This window comes from Zea mays, chromosome 9 (assembly GCF_902167145.1).
Source record: "Zea mays cultivar B73 chromosome 9, Zm-B73-REFERENCE-NAM-5.0, whole genome shotgun sequence".
Lineage (NCBI taxonomy): Eukaryota > Viridiplantae > Streptophyta > Magnoliopsida > Poales > Poaceae > Zea > Zea mays.
In genome coordinates this window covers 119,896,329-119,920,169 of record NC_050104.1, presented here as the reverse complement: position 1 = coordinate 119,920,169, position 23,841 = coordinate 119,896,329, and the positions used below count along the sequence as shown (strand labels likewise).

The window sequence follows — 23,841 nt, the reverse complement described above, 5'->3', positions numbered from 1 at the left end:
CCGACCACTACAGCCTCAAGTTCCTCCTCGACCAGTGCCTTTCGACAATCCCGCAGCACCATTGGGTGGGCAAGCTCCTCGGCTTCGACTTCTCGGTGGAGTACAAGTCAGGCGCCACGAACACCGTAGCTGATGCGCTGTCTCAGCGCGACACCGACACGGAAGGCTCGGTCTTGGTGCTGTCCGCGCCCCGCTTCGACTTCGTCGACCGTCTCCGTCAGGCTCAACTTCAGGATCCGGCCCTGGTCGCCATCTGGGATGAACTCGCGGCCGGCACAAGGGGCGCACCATGGTCGCTGCTCGACGGCATGGTGGCATACGCAGACCGGTTGTACATCCCACCGGACTCCCCGCTGCTGCTAGAAGTGGTGGCGCTACGCACGACGACGGTCATGAAGGGGTGCAGCGCACTCTCCATCGCCTCCGCCGCGATTTCTTCTTCCCCGCCATGCGCCGTGTGGTCCAAGACTTCGTCCGCGCCTGCGCTACGTGCCAGCGCAACAAGTATGAGCACCTACACCCGGCGGGCCTGCTGCTGCCCCTGCCTGTTCCCCAGGCCGTGTGGTCCGACATCGGCTTGGATTTCATCGAGGCGCTGCCCCGCGTTGGGGGCAAATCAGTGATCCTCACCGTGGTCGACAGGTTCAGCAAATATTTTCAGTTTCTTCCTCTGGCTCACCCCTACAGTGTTGAGTCTGTGGCCCAGGCGTTCTTCGGCGAGATCGTTCGCCTCCATGGGATTCCTCAGTCCATGGTATCGGACCGGGACTCCGTGTTCACCTCGGCGTTCTGGAAGGAGTTAATGCGCCTCACAGGCACCAAGCTGCACATGACGTCCGCCTTCCACCCGCAGTCCGATGGCCAGACGGAGGCGGCCAACAAAGTCATCGTCATGTACCTCCGGTGCTTCACTGGGGACCGGCCCCGTCAGTGGCTACGTTGGCTACCGTGGGCGGAGTACGTCTACAACACGGCGTACCAATCATCACTCAGGGACACTCCTTTCAAGGTGGTTTACGGCAGGGATCCTCCATCCGCTCTTATGAGCCTGGCGATACCCGGGTGGCGGCGGTGGCCAAGACAATGGCTGAACGCGAGGAGCTCCTAGCGGATGTTCACTACCGTCTGGAACAAGCCCAGGCCGTCCAGAAGAAGTTCTACGACCGCCTGCACCGACCGGTCTCCTATACCGTGGGCGACTGGGTGCTGTTGCGCCTGCGTCATCGGGCAGCCTCCTCCCTTCCCCACGCGCCCAAGGGCAAGCTGAAGCCGCGCTTCGTCGGGCCGTATCAAGTCACAGAGCTCATCAATCCGGTGGCAGTTCGCCTAGCGCTACCTCCGCGTGCCAAGTTGCACGATTTCTTCCACGTCGGCCTTATCAAGAAGTTCGTCGGCGCCCCACCAGCTACACCACCTCCTCTTCTACCCACTCACAATGGGGCGGTGATCCCAGAACCGGAGCAGGCTGTTCGGTACAGGTTGGCCAGGGGTATTCAGCAGGTGCTCATCCGCTGGAAAGGGCAGGCCACTACTGATGCTACATGGGAAGATGTCGCCGACTTCCGCGACAAATTTCCCCATTTTCAGCTCGAGGACGAGCTGATCTTCGAGGGGGGGAGAGATGTCATGTACGGCCGCACTTACAGGCGCCGTCGTGACGCCAGGAGGGCTGCAGATCGCGCAGCCAAGGCAGGCGCCACAATCAGTGGCTAAGTTTAGAAAGATAAGGATTAGTTTCCCTTTTGCATGCCTTAATCATAGGAGGGATTGGTTAAGATTAGTTTCCTTTTCATATGCCTTAATAATAGGAGAGATTGGTTAAGATTAGTTTCCTTTTCATATGCCTTAATCATAGGAGAGATTGGTTGAACCAGAGGCTATATATGCCGTGTAATAGACTGGGAAATAAGGAAGCAAGATCAATTATCCAAAACTGCTCTTCTCCCTTGCCTCTCTCAAGCCACCGGTGAGGAACCCCTCACGGTGAAGGTCTGGAGCGCGACTACGAACTGCGTAGCTGCGGTCCAGCGACGTTGGGCGTCGAGGCGCTTGACAGGTACATCTATAATTTTCCGTGTAAACTCCGTGCAAACCAACTAACAAAAGTCACAAAAAAGTTCTCAAAAAAATTATAGATATACTTCATTGCCTACTCTACCACTGTATATAATTTCAAGTTCAAATTCATCATATGTTAAGAGATAATTTTCACTTTTTTGTATCTTGGAATTTTCTCTTTTTTGTATCTCTTAACATATGATGAATTTGAACTTAAAATTTTATACAGTGGTAGAGTAGGCAATGAAGTACATCTATAATTTTTTGAGATTTTTTTGTGATATTTGTTAGTTGGTTTGCATGAAGTTTGCACGGAAACTTGGTTGGCACCTGATACGTTGCCCTCACTAAATGGCTACTATCTTAGTTATTCTCATGAATGACTGGAGCTAAAAAGATGGAATGACTGAGTATTTATAGTATTATTGAGCTTGTTCGAGTCCATTCTAGTAATGCTTATTTTTTGTAGAATGATTGACTCACTAAATGACTGATGTTTCGTTAATTCCCATGAATGACTGCTGCTAAAAGATAGAATGACTAAGTATTCATAGAATGACTGACTCTAATAACTATAATGATTGACCCTGATAAAACCTTAAGATAAATATGTCAAGTGGGGTCTAGTTTTGAAGTTTTAATCGCGACAGACACAATGGTGAGATCGGTTTTCAACTTTGACACTCGATTTAGTAGATATTGATTTTTTTTTAGTGGAACAACCCATGAATGCATGTGTTTGACCGTTTCATTTTTGGATCTAACCGGCTCCATGCATTTCTTTTTTGGATGTAACCGACTGCATGTGAGAGTGGTGGTGGGACTGCTTGCGCGCCCGCTATTCGGGGATATTTGATGTCAAATAGTTATTTAGCACCTAGGATGCCAATTAACGTGTGTGTATATATAGGAAAATTTGTCCAGGGTACCAGATGCTTCATAAACAACCTACTAGGGATGCAAATTCAAACTATTTTGGGTAATCAGGTTGACCCCAAAAAAATTGATAAAATGAACTAGGATGGCATTTCCGTAGTTTCTGGAGAGTGAAAAAATGAAATAGAATGGTATTTGACTGTAATTAGTTAGCTGACCGCCTGACCCAAAAACACCGTTGGGCATTGGGTACCCACTTGCATCCCTACCTACAACACAATTTTTCAGTGAATTAATACTATATGAGCCATATAGTATGAGCCATATAGCAAGCAACTACATGTATAGTTCGCTTGAGTTGTTACAAAGGAAATGGAAAATTATTTGATAAAACAATACACAACTAAGAATAATACTACTTCTGGTGAAATATACCATTGGCCCCATCTATGTAAATTTGTGAAGTGTCAAAAATATATTCTACCTTATGTCTTATGCAATTTAGGTCATGTTTGGATCTCCAAAAGACTATTAGAATCTGGATTCTAGAGAGTAACTGTAGAATTTGGATTCTGGATTAGAAATAACAAGGTATGTTTGGATCCCTGGATTATACATGGTTGAAGGTGCTTAACACCCACAATCTGCAAATGGATGGTGTACGTGGTTAAGCTGGATTTGGTGGTTGGAAGAATCTCCTCCTGGAATCCACTCGTTTGGGTCCCATTCTCATAATTTTTAGGAGATCCAGCAGGCCCATAATGTGAGTGTTGAAGCTAGCAAGACTCCATGTCATGTGGTTTATAGGACACTCTAACAACCAACATTGCAGTTTGACTTGCCATTTATGAAAACCACACCACCACACATCCAGACAAAACCAACCTAGTTCCTACATCTACATGAATGCAGACCTTTTGCAGAGCATGAATCTTGCAAATAACATTTTAGACCTGCTAAACTTGAACTCTAAAGATTCAATGATCAGCAGCAAAATATAAAAGTCAGCTTACAAGTTACAAATAGAACTTCTAGCAATATATGATCAAAGAAATTGAACATGATAAAGATCTAACAGATGGCTCTTCTAAATGCCAACACAGAAATCCTCCAAACTTGAAATGAACTTGATGAAAACTATTTCATAAGCAAATGCATCATATTAACCCTACAAACATGATATTGATCCCATTCTACCAGTAGTAATAATCAATAAAGGAAATAGTTGTATCCTAATTCCTTTTCTATATTCTGTACTCATCAAAGATGGCCTCCACACACCCAACCCCGCCCACTCTCCCCTGTCCTCCCACCACCACCCCTCGTTGGCCTCCATCCCGGACCCGGCGACCACCCTAGTGAACCCACTCTACGTGCCCCGGCTAGGAGTATCCCTGACCCCCAAGTTGGTCGTCCGAAGTCCCAGCGGTGGAGTGACGCTAGCCCAGATTCTTCTGGAGATTCTTGCCTAGCGCCCCATTCCTATAAAGAAGCCCTGCTAGCCACCCCCACGAACCATGTGGCTTCTACCCCGGTGACGACAGAGAAACAAGCCAGTGAAGAGAAGACGGTGGTCGGCTCACGACCTGAGGTGCAGAGTCGGTTGGTGCCCCAGCGACTGGGCAAGGACGGCTGGCAGGTGGTGCAGTGCAGAAGTAAGTTTCACGGTGATCACCTTCCCCGTCGCTGGTCCCATGTGGACCTTCGGGGAAAATGCTATAACTGTTTTTCCTCCACACATCTTGTTGTGACCTGTCGCCGGCCTACTAGATGCTTTAAGTGTTACAAGCTTGGACACCAGGCCGCCGGATGTCCTTCCCTCCCAGTAGCAGCGAAGAAGAACTCTGTGTGGCAACAGCTGAGTAACCAGAGTGAGAGAGCTTCAGTGTGGCAACGTTTGGCAGGGCAGCAGAAACACCCGCCTCCGTTTGCTGCAGACTCCCATAGAAGAAGGTCGGTGTGGAGGAGGATCAACACTCCATTGGAACCCGCGCTGAAGGAAGACACCTCAAGGATGTTTGCTGCAGGCGACTCTCAAAGAAGCCTACGCAACAAGAAGAAAAGACGTTCCAAACGGGGCAAAGGATCGTTGATGCCTGGTGCTGGTCCAGGCTCTATGTCCCCGGTTTCATCTGATAATGTTGAAGCCCCCCGGAAGGTCCATATGCCGGCGCTGAGGTCTGGAGGACAGATGGAGATATTCAAGAAGACATTGCCTTCTTGTGTTTTGAAATTCACCACCGAGATGGCGCGTGAAGAGGTAACTCTCCGTCGTGCCCTGTTCGTAACCGTTGTTGGGACTAGGCCGGAGGTGTTAGGAGTTGAAGTGTTAGAGGAAGTTGCTCATAATTTTGATGTCAATATTGAAGCCATGTGGATTCATCAAGTCCTGCCAGAGGATTTCCTCTTGATTCTACCTGATGAAGAAAATGCCTCAAGGGTGCTTAATGATGGCAAGGCATATAGGGGGGCTCATTTCAGTTTGAAGTTCAAGCGCTGGTCGAGGTTTACTCATGCATCTTCGACGATCATGTCTGGTATGGTGGAGGTTGAGATTAGAGGGATTCCAGAGCACGCTTGGTTTCGTTCTACGGCAGCAAACATCTTGAGAGACTCATGCTGGATATCGGAAGTGCATCCTGATACTTTGCAAAAGAAAGATTACTCATCCTTTCGGGTCAGTGCTTGGTGTTTCGATCCTGGAAGATTACATCGTGTTATGGACCTCCACATCGTCGAGCCAGGCTTGCACACGCTTGAGAAGAGATGCCTCACTTACAAGATCAGTGTGAGCGCTACCCAGACAGACCTACTTGCGGCGGACATGGGGCCTCCACCGCCCCCACCTCCAGCGTACGGCAGGAGACCTGATGGTGACGGCGGTGGCGGCGAGGACCAGGACCCCCAGTCTCGCCGTTCGAGCGGTTCCCAGTTCCAGCGGCGACCGGTTCATCTTCGCCTGGGCCCGCAGTTGTCGTTGGGACGTGGTGCTGCAACTCTGGTGCCTCGGGCTGCGCTTCCTGCGCCGTCAAGGACCTCGGGAGGGGAAACATCAAATCCTGAGCGAGATCCTGAGCGTGATGCGCTTTCTTCTCTGCGTATTGAAGAAACACCGGTATCCGAGGAGCCCCAGGAAGACAGAGAGGTTCCCGAGGCAGTTATTGAGGGACAGATCTCCCCAGGGAAGATAAATAGTCCCCGATGCCACTTGATTGCTGCATGCGACAGGACTGTTGAAACCGTGCTGGTGGATATGTCGATTGGTGAACAAACAGAGCCGGGCTCACCCCGGAGCCTGAATGGGCCGCGTGAGATGGCCTAGAATGCCTCGGTCTCGCCCCATCGGCCAACTAGGCCGCTAGAGACACGGCTCCCAAGGCCTGTCTCGCCCCAGCCTTGCCCGGGACCGCTAGAGACGAGGCTTCCAACGCCGGTCTCGCCCCATTGTCTATCTGGGCTCCTGAAGACGACGATGTATGGGTCTGTCTCGCCCCACCTTCGAGTTGGGTCGCTTGAGATTGTGCCTTCTGTGCATGTCTCGCCCCGGCCCCGAGTTGGGACGCCAGAGATGACCCCAGATGCTGTCTCGCCACTTGAAGATACTGGGCCGCTGGAGATGGCCATGCCTGAGCCTGTCTCGCCTCAGTATCTGCCTGGGACGCTTGAGACAGCTGCAACCTTGCAGACAGAGCCAACTAGTACTCTGGAAGTCTATTACCGCAGAGGGTCAAGAGCAAGTCAATTTCATGACGGTCAACAAGATGGAACAGGAAAGGATTTGCTGGTAATGGAGAATGGGCATACAACTGATCCAGGACCTGACGCCCTCACAACCATGGGTGCTCCGGCTGAGACAAGAAAGGAAGAGTTCCTCAACAAAATTTGTAGAAGACCTGACGCTTGTCTGCTGACACCAAACAAAAACAGCAGGAAAGCAACTCCACCCTCTCCAACAACACCTGCTGCTGCGCCAAGACGAAGCTGACGGGTCGCTGGAGCTAGGGTGGAATTCAGCATGCAAGATTGGGGTGGCAGGGCCACCAAAAAAGCCATGAAAGCCCTGCAGATCATTACTGATGCTGAACTGCTGAAGGCATCAGTCAGGAGGCCCTCAAGACTTATACAAAGCTTTTCAAGCACCCACTTTCTCAAAACCAGGTGGAGGCCTTGTCAGCCCTTTTCGGTTGGCCCACGCCACCAGAAGTGCTTGTTTAAGCCTAAGCTCCTCCCCCCGTTCTTTGTGGTAGTGTTCTGTAGACTGTTATCCATGAATCCAAACAAAATTTTATTCTGGAATGTAAGAGGTATGAACTCCTCTGTAAGGCAAGACTCAGTTAAAGAGCTAGTGGACTCTTCTCAAGTGGATGTGGTATGTGTCTAGGAAACTAAAATGCAGAGCATTTCAACAAGAACTATCCTCTCCATGCTTGGAGCTGAGTTCTCTGACTATGTCTACCTGCCATCAATGGGCGCAAGTGGTGGCATCTTGATCACTTGGAAAAGACATATAGGTCATACAGGGCAGCAAAGAATCGACAATCACAGTGTTTCAGTCCAGTTGTGCAGGGAGCAGGGGCAGGCTTGGTGGCTTACCTGTGTGTACGGCCTCAAGGAGATGATGGAAAAATCCTTTTTCTTCAGGAACTCAGAGATGTCAGAACAGCCTGTGCTGGTCCATGGCTGGTGGCTGGGGATTTTAACCTCATCTATAAAACATCAGATAAGAATAACTCCAATTATAATAGAGCTATGATGGGTCGTTTCAGGGGTTGGATCAATGATTTTGCCCTCAAGGAGATTCCGCTACTAGGACGCAAATTCACTTGGTCTAACCAGCAAGATAACCCCGTCCTTGTTAAGCTTGATAGAGTGTTTTGTTCTGTGGACCGGGAGCTAACCTTCCCTAGAGTTATTCTCCATAGTGCTGCGTCACTTGATTCGGATCACTGTCCCTTGCTTTTGGGACTCAGTGACAATAAGCCTGGAAAATGGCGTTTTCATTTCGAATCCTTTTGGACCAAGCTTGAAGGTTTTCAGGAGGAAGTGCATTCAGCCTGGGTCTCAGTCGACGCTGTCAGATGCCCTTTCCAGACACTAGAGAAGAAGCTAAAGGTGACAGCTAGAAGATTGCAAGGTTGGAGTGACAAGCAGGTTGGGCATGTAAGATTGCAGTTAGCTTTGGCAAAGGATTTGCTGCATAGGCTGGAGATGGCACATGACGAAAGACCTCTTACCCCGGCAGAGATCTGGTTTAAAAACAGGCTCAAAAAACAATCTTTGCTGCTGTCCTCATTTAAACGAACCATGGCAAGATTAAGGTCAAAAATCTCATGGCTCAAAGAGGGGGATGCGAATACAAGATTTTTCCATATGCATGCAAGGCATCGTAAGAGGAAGAATTTCGTAGCCATGTTGGTTGATGGAGATCGTATCCTAACCAACCATATTGAAAAAGCAGCGGCAGTGGATCAGTTTTATACAAACCTCATTGGACATTGTGGAAACAGGAAAAGGACTATTGATCTGGAAGCCCTTGGACTGCCTAGACACAATCTAGCTGATCTAGACTCCCCTTTTTCAGAACAAGAGGTTTTGGAAACCATTAGAGGCTTGCCTTTGGATAAGGCCCCAGGGCCGGATGGATTCACAGGGCGATTCTATAGAGATTGCTGGGGTAGTATTAAAGCAGAAGTTATGGCTGCAGTTAGGGCAGTTTGGAGCAGGAAGTTCAACAATTTCTACAAGCTCAACACGGCATTTATTACCATGATACCGAAAAAAGATGGGGCAGAGCAGGTCAAAGACTTTAGGCCTATTAGTCTTGTGCATAGTTTTGCAAAACTGATCACTAAGATGCTTGCTAACCGGCTGGCCAAAAGGCTAAATGAGTTGGTCTCGCCGATTCAAAGCGCATTTATAAAGGGGAGGTTCATCCAAGATAATTTCATGTTGGTACAACAAACTGCAAGGCTGTTACACCAACAAAAACTGCCTCGTCTGCTCCTCAAACTTGATATCACTAAGGCTTTTGATTCAGTGACCTGGCCCTTCCTAATTGAAGTCATGCAGCAGATTGGTTTTGGTCATATCTGGAGGGATATTGTTTGTGGGTTATTGGCTTCCTCCACTACACAAGTGTTGCTCAATGGTTCCCCGGGGGAACATATAGCCCATAGGAGAGGGCTTAGGCAGGGAGACCCTCTTTCCCCATGCTTTTCATCCTAGTTATGGATGTTCTTGGCCTTTTATTCTCTAAAGCGGAAGAAGCAGGTTTGCTACAACAGTTATCTAGAAGAAAGAAGCTCCATCGGATTTCTATATATGCAGATGATGTGGCTGTGTTTTTACATCCTACGGCTGAAGAAACTTCTATCACTTTAGACATCCTGCAACTTTTTGGAGATGCTTCTGGCCTCGTAAATAATGCACAGAAATCAAATGTATATCCTATCCAATGCCCCGAGGGGACCTTGATGGAAGTTCAGAGTTTGCTGCCTTGTGAGATGGCAACCTTCCCCTGCAGGTATTTGGGGCTCCCCCTATCCTTGCATAAGCTTTCTAGGCAGCAGTTCCAGCCCTTTGTTGAAAGAATTGCAGATCAACTCCCTAATTGGAAAGCTGACTTGATGTCCAGAGCAGGAAGGAGAATTCAGGTGCAACATGTTCTCACAGGCATGACGGTATATTTAGCAATGGCAATTGACATTCCCCAATGGGCCTTAGATGCCATTGATAAGATAAGAAAAGGTTTTCTATGGAGAGGCAGAAAGGAAGCAAAGGGAGAACATTGTTTGGTAGCCTAGGGAAGGTGAGCTGGGAGGCTTGGGAATCTCTAGTCTCCCAGAGCTTTGTTGGGCTCTCCGCATGAGATGGCTGTGTCTGCAGAAAACTGATTTGGGGCGGCCTTGGGCAAACCTTCCCATACATGTCCCAAACAAAGCTAGGGTTTTTTTCTCTATGGCCCTTATTTCTAAGGTTGGGGATGGTTCAAACACCTTGTTCTGGAATGATAGATGGCTGCATGGCACTCGAATCTCTGATATTGCCCCCAGCCTGTACAAGTCTATTCCAAGAAGAATTGCTAACAGAAGGTCGGTGAAAGAAGCACTTTTAAACAGGAGATGGATTTCAGATATTGGGGGGCTCTTACAGTAAGAGTCTTGGTCGATTATCTAAATCTTTGGGAATCCCTCTCAGAGATTGAGTTACAGCCAAACATAAGGGACAAACATGTTTTCAGCCTTGCTTCTGATGGTAAATACACAGCAAAAGCAGCTTATAAAGGCTTGTTCTTAGGATCTGCTACTTTTGATCACTACAAAAGAATCTGGAGATCTTGGGCCCCCTCAAAGTGCTGTTTTTTCATTTGGTTGGTGGCACACAACAGATGCTGGACTGCTGATCGTCTGGCCAAAAAGGGCCTGAATCACCCACACAGGTGTCCTCTTTGTGACCAGGAAGATGAAACCATGAACCACCTCCTTATTTCCTGCGTCTTCACAAGAATTTTCTGGTATATGCTCTTAAGGAAATTTGGGTTACATGCCCTGGCCCCACAGCCTGGCCTCACATCCTTCTTACAGTGGTGGAAGGGGGCTGCTGAGGCAGTGCAGGGAATGGTCAAGAAAGGGCTGAATTCTCTCATCATTTTGGGAGCCTGGAAGATATGGAACCTTCGCAATAGATGTGAGTTTGATGGAGACCCCCAGCCTTTCTCGAATCCTGAAGCAGGCTGATGAGGAGAGAAACCTTTGGGAACTAGCAGGAGCCAAGGGTCTCTCCTATTTGGCTGCTCCATTGTCGGTAGCCTGAATTCCTCATGGATTTGTTTCTTTATGCTTGTTTCTGGCCTCCGTAAGGAGCGTCTTTTTGTATTATGTTTTTTTCCTCTTCTTAATATAATTAAAGGCGCAGTTCCCCTGCGCTTTCGAGAAAAAAAAAGTAATAATCAATAAAACATACAGAATTTTGAAGCCTAACCGACAACAAAACTTGAAGTGCCGGCTGCTTGTAGGCCTTGCTCAACTAAGAACTAAAAAACAGATTCTAATATTAATAGGAAAACACGTGTAGCAATAAAGAAAAATAAGCAAAAACGATACCTTCCATCAAACATATATGCTAGTGCTAGTGCAGACATGAAGCGTGCCATCTTGGACCCTGATGATGAGCAAATTTTTACAAGAACAGGCACCCCACCTTCTTCGACTATGCGGAGAGCATTACCAGAATAAAAAGCAAGATTCCATAGTGCCCCTGCAGCTGTCTCATGAACATCCTGTGGAAACAGGGAGTCATTGTCTAAGGAACAAACATCTTTCGTTTCCAATTCCAAGGCAGAAGTACTAAGTATGAAAACTTTCTATTATATACTAATATCACTTAATGCTGCAAAGTCCGAGCAAAAGTTACCAAAACAAATTGATGGGAATGGTTAAATGAACAGTCTACTTGACTTGAAACCAGGCAGTTAAACTAAAAATGAATGGCGCATGTGCGGCATGCCAACCTTTTAAATTTTCCAAGCATTTAAGAAATGAGAGTGATGTGTTCATACAAATAAAACTATGTCATAACGGCCAATGCTATCTAGCGTCACCAAATCTGAGATCACTTGAAATAAAATACACCAAAGAAATTCAACACGTTATTGAATAGTTTTTGCATATCCATATCCATATCCAGAAGAATGAATCAAGAGCTTGCACATTTAAAAGGTACAACTAACACTACCATGTGATTAACTTGAAAAAAACAGAACATTAGTAGGATGTTTGGTTTGAGGAATAAGTTAGTCAACCATCTTCTCACTCCTCACTTTTTTGTTTGGTTTGTGTAATGGAATGAGTTAATCCATCACCACCTCATTTCTCATAGTTAGTTAGTACTAACATGAAAAATAGGATCAGCCCACCAAATTTAAGGAATAGACTCATGATGCACCACCTCATGTTGGATGGAGTGATTCCTCAAACCAAAAACCCCCTAAGTAAATCATAAGCTGCCATGGTGCAGTCAAATGAGTTTGAACCTGGGTAAAATTTTTCAGCCACATATTTAATGATTTTTGTACATCCGGGCATTAGTGACTAATGTGTGAAGGATTCAGAGAATTCTCATGGCAATATTATGTATTACCAACAGAAGGCTTTTATTCATAAAGTAAAAACAATACAAAATTCTTCAGTAACTGAACATCTCCGTACATGAACAGTTATTTGTCAAACTTGTTGACTACATAAAGGGCAAACAGAACTTACTTCAACCTCTGAGCGTGCCAATGTGAGCAAAGGTGCAACCCCACCACCCTGCCCAATTGCAATGCTAACCAATGCAAAGAAAATTTGAAGTTATCAACAACGTGGGAATCAAATATGATTACAAGAATGGCACAAGTTTCAAAAGGTTAAAGAATCAGGCGCCTCTGAAATAGAAGAATAAACATTAATTTTCTATTCATGTACTTCCCTTCTATGCTACCTTTCATTACTTCATCAACAAAGGTTAATTAGAAATTTCCACAAAAATTTAAGCTGAACTACCATATGTTATCAACAAAATGGTATATTGTGTTAAAGTGGACGCACTAACCAGTTCAACCCACTGACAGAGGCTTCATTTGTGCCTCCTCCGCCCACTTAATTTCCACGTTTGAGCCTTTCTCTCTAGCTACACGTGAGTTGGGGTGCTGAAGTGTATACGTGGATTGCATACCTTCTCCTGATAGCTTAAGCTTTTGGATTGAACTGGTTATGGCATCCACTCAACATATTGTAAGCTTGTCATGAAACACAACAGAGTAACAAACTCGAGTGTACTTCATCAACAATGCAACCTTGCTTGAAGTGAAAAAGATAAAATTAAACTCAGAGAAGATTTCTTTCATAATTTCATTTAGCACATAAGAACCAATTATAAGAAAGTGGTAAGCTGCCTATGCCTTTTATGCTGAAGTATAAATACAACTGCAGGAAAATCTTATCATTTGAAGTTACCTATTAGCTTCTGAAACAGATAATCCCCATAATGCACCAGCAGCTCTCTCCTGAAGGCCTTCTGAAGCATTCAAACATTGTTGCACTAGGGCAACCTAAGAAACACAAGTCATTATCTGAAAAGAAGAAACATACATCTTCTATTCTATTCAAGTGAGATTAAGACTATATGGAAGGGCTGGGATAGAAGAGTTCCTAGAAATATTTTGGCATCCTATCAGTATTATCAATTACTTTCTCATGTTTGCACAGGCTTAGTGTCTTTGACATCGTACTTCACCATAAAATTGAAGATAACTCTTGTACAAAGATTGCAACCAAACAACTTTAGCCTACTTTAACTGTTATATTAAGACAGCATCATTCTGCATCACTAAAAAGTATACAAGTCTCTTCAGAGATGTCTTCTAAGCTCTTCAGCAAGTTATGTGTCAAAGAAGAAATAGGATAGGAATTTGAGTCTCTTTTCTTTGTTCCGTAATTTGTACTCTGATTGGTGAAGCATAGTCTAAGTATTATGGGTCTGTTGTAATTGGCTATACTCATTCACTTGTGAATTTTGAGGCCAGGATATTATATTCTTTTTTTCTAAAAAAACAGCTAATGGACACCAAAGGGCATGGGGTGCAGAGGACGGCGGGCAAAAGGGCTTACCAAAGCTTCAACGCCACCCACTGCAGCAATGGCTTCACGGTTTCTGTCATCAAATGACAGGTTCCACAAAGCACCAGCAGCTTCTTGTCTAATTTGATACATAGAAGTTGTGAAATATTAATGCAGATTTGTATGAACTATCAGGGATAATGCTCGTATTGAGCCCTGAAGGCATGCAAGTTGGAGCATATCAAAACAGTTATATGTATACCTTACACCCTCGTTTTGAGAACCTGTTAGTTGCACTAGTGCCTCCAGAGCCCCAGCTTCCTGACCTACAGCAGCATTGTTGTCATTGTTGTCCCCATGTGCAGCTAAGTTAGCTAGACCTCTTGCAGCCTGCAGATATAAGAAAAGTAGCCTTAAAAAAACTCGGCCTATGGGGGTAATACAGCCCCTGGGCACTGTATTAAGAGAAGACCTTCTCACATACATTGAGAAAACCCCGAACTCCTGCCCCACCCATAAACAGCGGCACCGTATCCCATGTGAGAATGACCGCGACCGTGACCGGAACCTTAGAAGTGCGCTTTGGCGTGGGACGAACGAGATCTTTTTAATCACAGCCTGAAATTCGCTCCCACGAGGAGTCAAACTCAAGACCTAAGGAATGTTACTTAGACTAAACAGGCGTTTAGCCTATTTAAATGCTACAAAGTGGACAATCATATCCTTTTAATAGGCTGCTTATTCTTTTTAAACAGCCATTTAGCCCAAATAAATGGCTACATAATAGGTGACCGACTATTTAGTATTTAGGTGAACGCTGAAAAATAGAGATGGTGAACATTAAAAAGACAGTTAGGCAGGGAGCTTCTACATAAAAACATCATTGGAGCAGCTTAAAAGCAAATTAAAAAGGTCTAAACCAAACATTGAAGCTAGAAACAATAGGCTAAACCCAAATCCTAGTCAACAAGCCTATTTACCAGTAATACACGATAAGGGTACGACCGTACACAATTTCAAGGAATTAACACCGGTAATATAGAGAAAGCACCAGTGTATTGAAGTGTCTGATACAGTATGATTGTTGATTGGGTTAGTGAAGTATCGATAATACAGCAGCAAACTACAACTTAAGTACTGTAGGAGCGTAGGTTATAAGAGTTCCATTCTCCTGATCAGAACAGGAGTCATAAATATGTATATGCAATGAAGGGAAACACATAAGCTTGTAGAAAGTATATCAAGTAAGAAAATTTACACCAAACCTTCACAACCCTGATAAATGCTCCATCCGTTCATAAATATATGACACTGTTGACTTTTTAAAAAACTTTGACCATTCATCTTATTCAAAAAAATAATGAGTTATCATTTATTTTTTTGTGATTTGTTTTATCACTTAAGGTAGTTTGTGCTTGACTTAAAATTTTACATTTTTTAATAAATATTTTGAATAAGACGAGTGGTCAAAGTTTTCGAAAAAAATCAACGGTGTCATATATTTGTAAACGGAGGTAGTACATTATATGGCCCAATTTGAGACCTATACAGCAACAACAACAAAAATAGTCCCAAGCAAGTCGAGGTAGACTAGAGTTGAAACCCATCAAAAACCACAAGTCAAGATTCAAACACGTGGATAGTTGTTTTCTATACACTCCTATTCAAGGCTAAATCTTTAGATATATTTCATCCTTTCAAGTTTCCTTTAGTTGCCTCTTCCCATGTCAACAGCCTTCCCCTACCTCTCTTCCCATGGATATTGTGTCTTAGCATCCCACTACGCGCTAGTGCCTCTAGAAGTCTCCATTGGACATGTTCAAACCATCTCAACTGGTGTTGGACAAGCTTTTTTTCAATTGGTGCTACCCCTAGCGTATTAGGTATGTTATCGTTCTAGACTTGGTCCTGTCTTGTATGGCCACAAATCCAACGCGACATACGCATTTCCGCAGCACTTATATGTTGAACATGTCGTCTTTTGTAGGCAACATTCTGCACTATACAACATAGTAGGTCTAATTATCGTCCTATAAAACTTGCATTTTAACTTATACGGTACCCTCTTGTCACATAGAACACCAGATGTTTGACGCCACTTCATCCACTCTGCTTCTTCATCAATATCCTTGTCTCTCTGTAGCATTGATACTAAATACCAAAAGGTATCCTTCCAGGGCACTACTTGACCTTCCAAACTAATATCTCCTTCGTCATATGTAGTAGTGCCAAAGTCACAACTTATATATTCGGTTTTAGTTCTAAAGAGTCTAAAACGTTTGGATTCTAGAGTCTCACGCCACAACTCCAGTTTTCTATTTACTCCTGCACGGCTTTCATCAACTAGCACTACATCATTCGCAAAAAAACATAAAGAGAGATCCCCTTGTATGTCCATTGTAACCTCATGCATCAATAAGGCAAAAGGGCAAGGGATCAAAGTTGACCCTTGATGTAGTCCTTTTCTAATCTGGAAGTCATTCGTGTCTCTGTCACTTGTTTGAACACTAGTCACAACATTGTTATTATACATATCCTTAATGAGTCCAACGTACTTCTTAAACTTTATGTTTGTCCAAAGCCCACCGCATAACATTCCTTGGTATTTTGACATAGGCCTTCTCCATGCCAATGAATACTATGTGTAGGTCCTTCTACTCCATCAATTGTTCTATTAAGAAAATTGCTTCTATGGTTAACCTTCTGGGCATAAAATCAAATTGGTTAATAGAAATCCTCGTTATTCCTACGATGCTTGGTAACTCTATCTCTCTCTCATATCTTCATATTATGGCTCGTCAACTTAGTTCCCTGGTTAGCACAACTTTGAATATCTCCCTTATTCATGTAGATCAGTACCAATATACTTCTCCACTCGTCCGGCATCTTGTTCAACCGGAAGATATGGTTGAACTTGGTTAGCCATACTATAGCTATGTCGTCGAGGCATCTCCATGCCTCAATTGGGATACCATCAGGGCCCATCGCTTTAACCCCCACCCCCTTCATCCTTTTCAATGCCTCTCTAATCCCCATATTCTTGGATCCTACGCACAAAGCGGCTATTGGTGTCATCAAAAGAGCCATAACTAAAGGTTGTGTCCCATTCTCCCATTGAAACATAGTCACAAAGTTATCGGGTCGATAGGGTCGAGGAACGTGGTACGTTACTTATGAGAGGTTTTTACACGGTGGGAACGAAAAAGACCATGCGTACTCGGGTTGGGGACAACATTTCCGGGTCCAGGGCCGCTACCACTGTACTTGTTTCTTGTGACTATGATTGAACAGTCTGTTAAAATACTCTCGCCATCTATGTTTGACCTCATCCTCCACCAAGAGGTGCTATGTTTCATCCTAATGCACTTAATTTGGTTGAAGTCCCTTGTCTTCCTCTCATAGACCCTAGCCATCCTATATATATGTCCTCCGCTCCTCTCCTTCCTTCATACTCAAATGACGTACCCAGTGTCGTAGGCTTCTCGCACTGTGCGGGGTTTGGGGAAGGGTGGTATCTTTAAGCGCCAAGTATTACCGGCATAATATGCAGAGGTTAGGGCTCGAACCCGGGACCTTCCGATTACAGCGGTAGGCTCTACCGTTGCACCAGGCCCGCCCTTCTCCTTCCTTCATACTTAAATGTTGGTAAAATGAAAAACGGACTATTCGAGCCCAGGTTCAAACTGGGGACCTTTAGTGTGTACTGCGTAAGACTAACATGATGATCAACTACATCACCCAAGGCATAAACTTATGAAACGATAAAATGATAACTCACAAGCTTTTGCTAGTGATTTGTGTTTAATGAGACGTCCATCGCATGGGCAGCTTATTTCTTATATGGTAAAGCAAAGTTTGATACCCAAGCAATATGATGTAGATGGTACATGTAATATGTCCAAATGCATAGGTATGTAGCTATGAAGGACTAAATCAAAGATGAGAGCTTGCATGATCCTTGTCGTGTTTGGCATTTATCACATCATGTTGGTTTCATGGAGCTCATATAACTAGCAGTACCAGAACACCTATAATAAATGAATAGTCGCTGCTGACAGAAAAAAAATGAAGGTGACATGCATTGGCAGACCTACAGGGTGGCCCAGGTGGGCTGCGGCATACCCTAAGGCCCACACCACCAAGGACCACCCCTTCCCTTCGGCTGGGACCTAAGCAAACAGCTATTGCATCGTTGCCTGGTCGAGACGCGGTGACGATATGGCGGCACACTGCATGTGTGGTGACTCCAAATCGGACAGCCCCCTGCCCGGGCACTCGCTCTACTCCAACTAGTGCTCCCAGTCCACGCGTGGGCGACTCCCAGCAGGCCAGCCCCCAGGCGCTCGCTCTGCTCTGGTACTCCCCTCGTTGAATTCGGGCACCTCTCCGCAGGTTAGCACCTTCCTATTCCTCACCTCTTTTGCCCCCTGGTCTAAGTTTATGGCCTTGTTAGGGTTAGGCCAGTAGGTGGAATCCCAACCCCAAGGTTTGTTTAACTAACCGCAATTTCTAATTTCTAAATCGTAGCTTCAGTTGCAATAGTTTATGTGTTTAATGGATGACAATTTGCACTATTTAGAATTTTTGGTGTTTGATGCGCTGTGATTTTTTTATTTCTAGAGTGGTTGAATTATGAAGAGAGGTGGGGATATTGCATCACTTTTTCGGAAGCATGCATCAAAGAAGCAGCATGCGAGTAAGCTTATTGGTGTGTATTTTGCGACATTCGTATTTAATTGTTGAATGTTATGCTTTATGTGCTATTTACCAATATATATATATATAGGTTATTCCAAATGCACATGGTTATTCCAAATGCACATGGAAAATTTATGACGGCATACCCTAAACAAAAATCCTAGATCCGCCACTGGTGCCATGTGTCGTTTACCTGTTCTAGGGCGCCATCAAGTTTACATGATCGAGCAAGTGTAACCAAAGCATGGACACCACCAGCCTTTGCAACTTCCAAGCTACACTTGTCGTCGGCAGCCAGGTTTGCAAGCGCACCAGCAGCACGTTCCTAAAGAAAACATATAGGAACATATATAGACTAATTGGTCTAGATACTTAGTTATACTAGAAATGGCAACAACTAATATGCAATCAGACCTTATGTGCAAGCGTGCAAGCGAACCTTTTGGTTCGTTAGATCATGATCCAACTGTAGATATAGTTGTAGTTTGTTAGGGGGTTTCCTATAAATCTGCACGAGCCGGTGGTGGAAGGGTTTATGTGTTAAATGTGATATGTGGTTGGATCGAGATCTAACGGATCAGGAGCCTCGCTTGCACGCTTGCAGATAAGATCTGATTGCATATTAGTTGTTGCCATTAGAAATATGAGAAATTGAGCATTGAAGGCTTCATACAAGAACTCCATCGGTTCCAGCAGGCCAACGAAATATTAGATCTACCAGGGCCTTGATACCACCAGATACTGCAATAGACGCCTGAAGTGCAACCATTGAATTATCACAAAAAAACATCCCAATAATAATAAGTTATACATGCAATGAATCAGCATCCATAGAATAACAACCTTGTGGTCCTCGCCTACAGAGAGATTCCAAAGGCCACCAGCAGCCTCTTCAGCAACAAGCCTATTCATCGACTTGGCTAAATCAGTGAGTATTGTAATGCCGCCTTCATCTGCAACTGCCTTGGCAACCTTGGTATTCACTGACAAGTTGGCAATAGCCTTCATGGTGGCATTAACTAATGTGAGAAGATGGTAAATGCAAGCAAGAACACTAAAAAATAACAGGCAGAGAGAAACAACTAATTACTTTTGCTGCTTCAGACTGTGCGCTCTCCCTTGAGCACCTTGCAAGGTCCAGCAACATTCGGATGCCCCCATTCTGCATCACCGCCTCCGACCTTGCAGGATCCACATTTGCAGTCTCGTCATCCATAACTACAAACGTAGCAAGTGCAGTGGCTGCCCGCTCCTGCACATCCTCCTGCAAACTCTTCAATAGTCTAAGCAGCAGTGTGGTGCCCTTCTGCAGCCAAAAACCATCCATGCCTTGTGGGTTGGACTCTGCAATTCGGAGAAGTGACTGTGACAGGATCCACTCGAGCCATGTTGTTATATCACCAGCTATCTTGTCTTTGTGACTCCAGTTACACTGATGGAAAACCCCGTGCTCTTTAGCATCCACAATTGGAAACATGGTCTCAAAAGATCTAAAGATGTCACTGTTAATCGTTAGCACGACCTTGCCCTTAGAGTTACTAAAAACAGCAGGATTATGAAGCTGTTCCTCCTCAACAGAAATACAGTTCAGCGTGCATATAAGCTTGAGGGTTTTGGCATGGGAAATGAGCCGTGAAACAGCACTTGGTGAAACATCCGTGCGGGAGACGTCAAGGGCAATAAGGGAGGAAAGCTGAGTCCAGGAGGTGGATGCAGTAGCCCATTTCAGGTTCCGGCATCCTGCTACAGAGAGGAAGCGGAGAGAGTGGATACCAGCAAGAGCGGTCTCATCCACGGTGCCGCAATCGAGGAAAGCCACGTCCTCGAGGAGGGGGCAGCAGCGGGCGAGCGCTCCGACGGCATCCGCGTCAGCTTCACGGAGACCCGAGAGGCGCAGGCGGCGGAGTTGGGAGCAACAAAGAGCGACGTGGCGGAGGGCGTCACTGGATATGCGCTCGAGAGGATCGGGCCCGATCTGGAGGCTCTGGAGGTCCTCATGCCGCGCGGCGAGGACAGCGAGCGTGGCATCCGTGAGGCCGCGGCAGCCATCGGCCACCACCTCGCGGAGACCATGCGCGCAGAGGGCCGGGACGGCCTCTGCTGCCTCGTGGCCGCGCAGGCGTAACCGACGAAGGCTCCCGCACCGCGAGGCAAGCGATGACGCCACCTCCCGGTCGTAGCGGTGTGCACGGAGGTCGAGCGTGCTCCACAGGCAGGATGACGAGCCCAGCGCTCGCCAAGCCCGGCACGCTGAGGCCATGCTGGCGCGGTCGCGGTAGTTCAGCCGCGCGAAAAGCTGCAGCACCGTGTCGTCCGGCAGCGCCCTCCAGTCCACCTCCACCGCTGCCGCATCGTCCTCGCCTTCCGGCCTCGCCGAAACAACACACCACGCGCCCCGCACCACCCTACCCTCCCGTTCCCTGCACGTCCGCCGCCGCACCCGGCGCGTCATCCCGAAAGCCCAAACCAAAACCCTAGCTCCCCCCCCCCCCCCGCCGGCGACTCCACGCCACCACACGCACCAAAATCAAGCACGCACACAAATCCACAAAACGGCAGGTAGTTAGCCGGCTCCCGCCGCGAGATCGACAGGCCACCACCCTACCGCCGCGTTATCGGGCGGGGGCAGTGGGAAAGCTGCAACCGATCCAGGGGTTTCGAGCTCGGCGCCGCAATGCGACGCAAGCGGAGGATGCCGGTGGCCTCGATCCGTTCCGCGGGCCGGTGGATCCGACCGGGTCTGCGTGCTTCCGAAATTTCACTCTGTGTAGTTTTTCTGTGTAGTTTACACTAAAAACAGTGTTTTTGTTAAACTTTGGATAAACTGATCCAGACGACTTATTAAATTGTTTGATTAATCTTGAGTGGATTTAAATATAAATTAAATTAATTTACACTTTAATCCATCTCAATAATACATCTCAATAATACGTATGGATTAAGAGCATCTCCAAGAGACTCTTCATTTTTTTTCTCTATTTGACTATCTATTTACGTTTTTATAAAGATTACATTATATATATAACATCTCAGTTCAACAGACTATCTATCTAGTTTGGCTAGTCTGGTGGCTAGCCAAATTTAGCTAGTGAGATAGCCAATTTAAAGAGTTAGATAGCTTGCGAGTCATATAGCTAGTCTTTTGGAGATTTATTTTACTATTGAGTAGCCAAAATTTAGCTTAGCAACTTATTTAGCTAGTCTCTTGGAGATGCTCTAAGGTGACACCTCCTTAATTATTTTTAGTCTCTAAAATACCATAGTGACTAAAATAGGTCTTCCAAATAAAATTTCTAGTGACTAAAACTTAGTCACTAAAGTTTAAAGTTTAAGAGGATGACTAAACAAACCAAACAAAAATGAAGAGTCATGCATGTATGTATTTTTTTATTGTTTGTCTTGGTAGATCCAACAAAATTCTCCACTTCATCTTCAAAACACCAAATGTGCATTCGTTCGATCATATTACATCAAGATTTTAAAGTCATCCGACTAATCGTGATTAGTCATGATTAGTCGGCCTTATCGCTAAAGCTAGCTCGATTAGGGTCTCTGACTCAACTAGAGTGACTAGGAAGAGATTAGTCGTCCTAGTCACCGACTAATCACGATTAGTCGTCTGACTAGGGGTTATAGTCTACTAGTTATGCCTGCTTTGGGTCACTAATCCGGTCTCTATTACATGGACGGCTCACCATTTGTACAGCACAAACACTATTTTGTCCTACCTATACCAATACGGTATATGCATTATTGAAAGGGAAATGTGTCTTTAGGCCATTTCTATAATGTTTTGGTGATTAAATGTCCAACACGATTGATTAAGTTCTTATGTGCTAAACAAAGAGAGAAATACAAATCATATTACAATGTATGGTTCTAGACTTAGTACATTGTTTTTGAATACTAATGTGTTTGTATAAGTGCTAGAAACAGTGACAAAAGAAGGAGAAAAGAAATGGGAAATAGTTGGTTGTGTACAGCTAACTCCAGCTCGGCCTGGCACACCGGACTGTCCGGTGGCGCACCGGACAGTGTCCGGTGCCCCAGGCTGGCCGACGTTGAACCGGCTCCTCTCGTGAATCGACGGAGTTGTACGACTATAAATCACCGGACTGTCCGGTGAGTCATCCGCGACGAACTCGTCGGTCTCGGAAAATGAAAAAGGTGACGTGGCTAAAATTCACCGGACTGTCCGGTGAGCCAACGGCGCTCGCGGCCAATGGTCGGCTGCGCAATCTGCGGGCGACGTGTGTCTCGCTCCAACGGTCGGTTGGGCACACCGGACTGTCTGGTGTGCACCGGACAGTGTCCGGTGCGCCAACGGGTCCGGAGGAGCAACGGTCGGATGCGCCCGATATAGAAGGAGATCGTGCACCGGACATGAACAGTGGTTGTCTGGTGGTGCACCGGACTGTCCGGTGCACCACTCGACAGAAGGCAAGAAATGCCTTCCAAATTGATCTCCAACGGCTCCTAGCTGCCTTGGGGCTATAAAAGGGACCCCTAGGCGCATGGAGGAGCACACCAAGCATTCTCTAAGCATACTAAGGCATCCAGGCTCCGCTCCCACGCATTTGATTCATTGTGTTAGAGATTTGAGCTCCATTCGAGTTGAGAACTCCCTGTGTTGTCCTTTGAGCTCAAGTCTTCACTTGTGTGTGTGGTTGTGCTGCGTATTTGAGTCATGTGTGTGTTGCTCTCCTCCCTTACTTCTGTGTTTCTTTTGTGATCATCATTGTAAGGGCGAGAGGCTCCAAATTGTGGAGATTCCTCGCAAACGGGAGAAAGACTATAAGGAAGAAAGCCCTGGTATTCAAGTTGATCATTGGATCGCTTGAAAGGGGTTGAGTGCAACCCTCGTCCATTAGGACGCCACAACGTGGAAGTAGGAAAGTGTTACTTGGCCGAACCACGGGATAAAAATCGTGTGTCTCGTGTGTTGCTTCTCGCACGAGCGTGTTCCATAGCCACTTGATTTAACTAACACTTTAATAATCAAGTCTGTGGCTATTTAGTGTTTGATTTTACAGGATCACCTATTCACCCCCCCCCTTAGGTGCTCTCAATTGGTATCAGAGTCGTACTCTTCATCTAAGGGACTAACCGCCCGAAGAGATGGATCCTAAGGGAAAGGGGATGGTGGTTAACGACAAGGAGAAGGAGTCCCTCTTCAACGAGCCAAGAGATGACAAGCCCACTGACTTAGGATCGAGTCACAAAAAGAGGGACGGGAAGAAGAAGAGACGCATCAAGAAGATCATCTACTACGATAGCGATGCATCTTCTTCTTCACCAAGGGATGACGACGACTCCTCGTCCAAGAAAAAGACGGTTAATCAAAACTATTATGTTGATTACTCTCGCATTCCCTATAACTCAAATGCGCATCTACTTTCAATTCCCCTCGGAAAACCTCCACACTTTGATGGAGAGGACTATTCATTTTGGAGTCATAAAATGCGTAGTCATTTATTTTCTCTCCATCCTAGCATATGGGAAACTGTAGAAAATGGGATGCATTTCGGTAGCACTGATAATCTTGTGATCATTAATGAACAAATTCATAAGAATGCCCAAGCCACTACTGTCTTGCTAGCTTCACTTTGCA

General features: G+C 45.8%; 1 protein-coding gene across 9 annotated transcripts in view; it reads right to left on the bottom strand.

Moving 5' to 3' along the window:
* LOC103638919 (protein ARABIDILLO 1) overlaps nt 1–21,083 on the bottom strand; it is a 52,081-nt gene extending 30,998 nt beyond the window's left edge. For 4 of the 9 annotated variants that reach the window (XR_004852737.1, XM_008661709.4, XM_008661707.4 and 1 more), the window contains exons 1-9: nt 19,321–21,083; nt 19,074–19,232; nt 18,904–18,984; nt 18,424–18,555; nt 13,795–13,922; nt 13,584–13,671; nt 12,930–13,024; nt 12,195–12,258; nt 11,037–11,212 (exon numbers count right to left, since the gene is read on the bottom strand). Coding sequence is in view for 6 of the 9 variants with exons in the window: in XM_008661709.4 (XP_008659931.1) it covers nt 11,037–11,212; nt 12,195–12,258; nt 12,930–13,024; nt 13,584–13,671; nt 13,795–13,922; nt 18,424–18,555; nt 18,904–18,984; nt 19,074–19,232; nt 19,321–20,682 (2,285 nt within the window). In the remaining 3 variants the exon portion in view is untranslated. Of the gene's footprint in view, nt 1–10,896; nt 10,967–11,036; nt 11,213–12,194; nt 12,259–12,648; nt 12,774–12,929; nt 13,025–13,583; nt 13,672–13,794; nt 13,923–18,423; nt 18,556–18,903; nt 18,985–19,073; nt 19,233–19,320 lie in introns of those variants that run through there. The other 5 variants (XR_559105.4, XM_008661712.4, XR_002266060.3 and 2 more) reach the window with 5 other exon arrangements.
* Nucleotides 21,084–23,841: the final 2,758 nt, after the last annotated feature.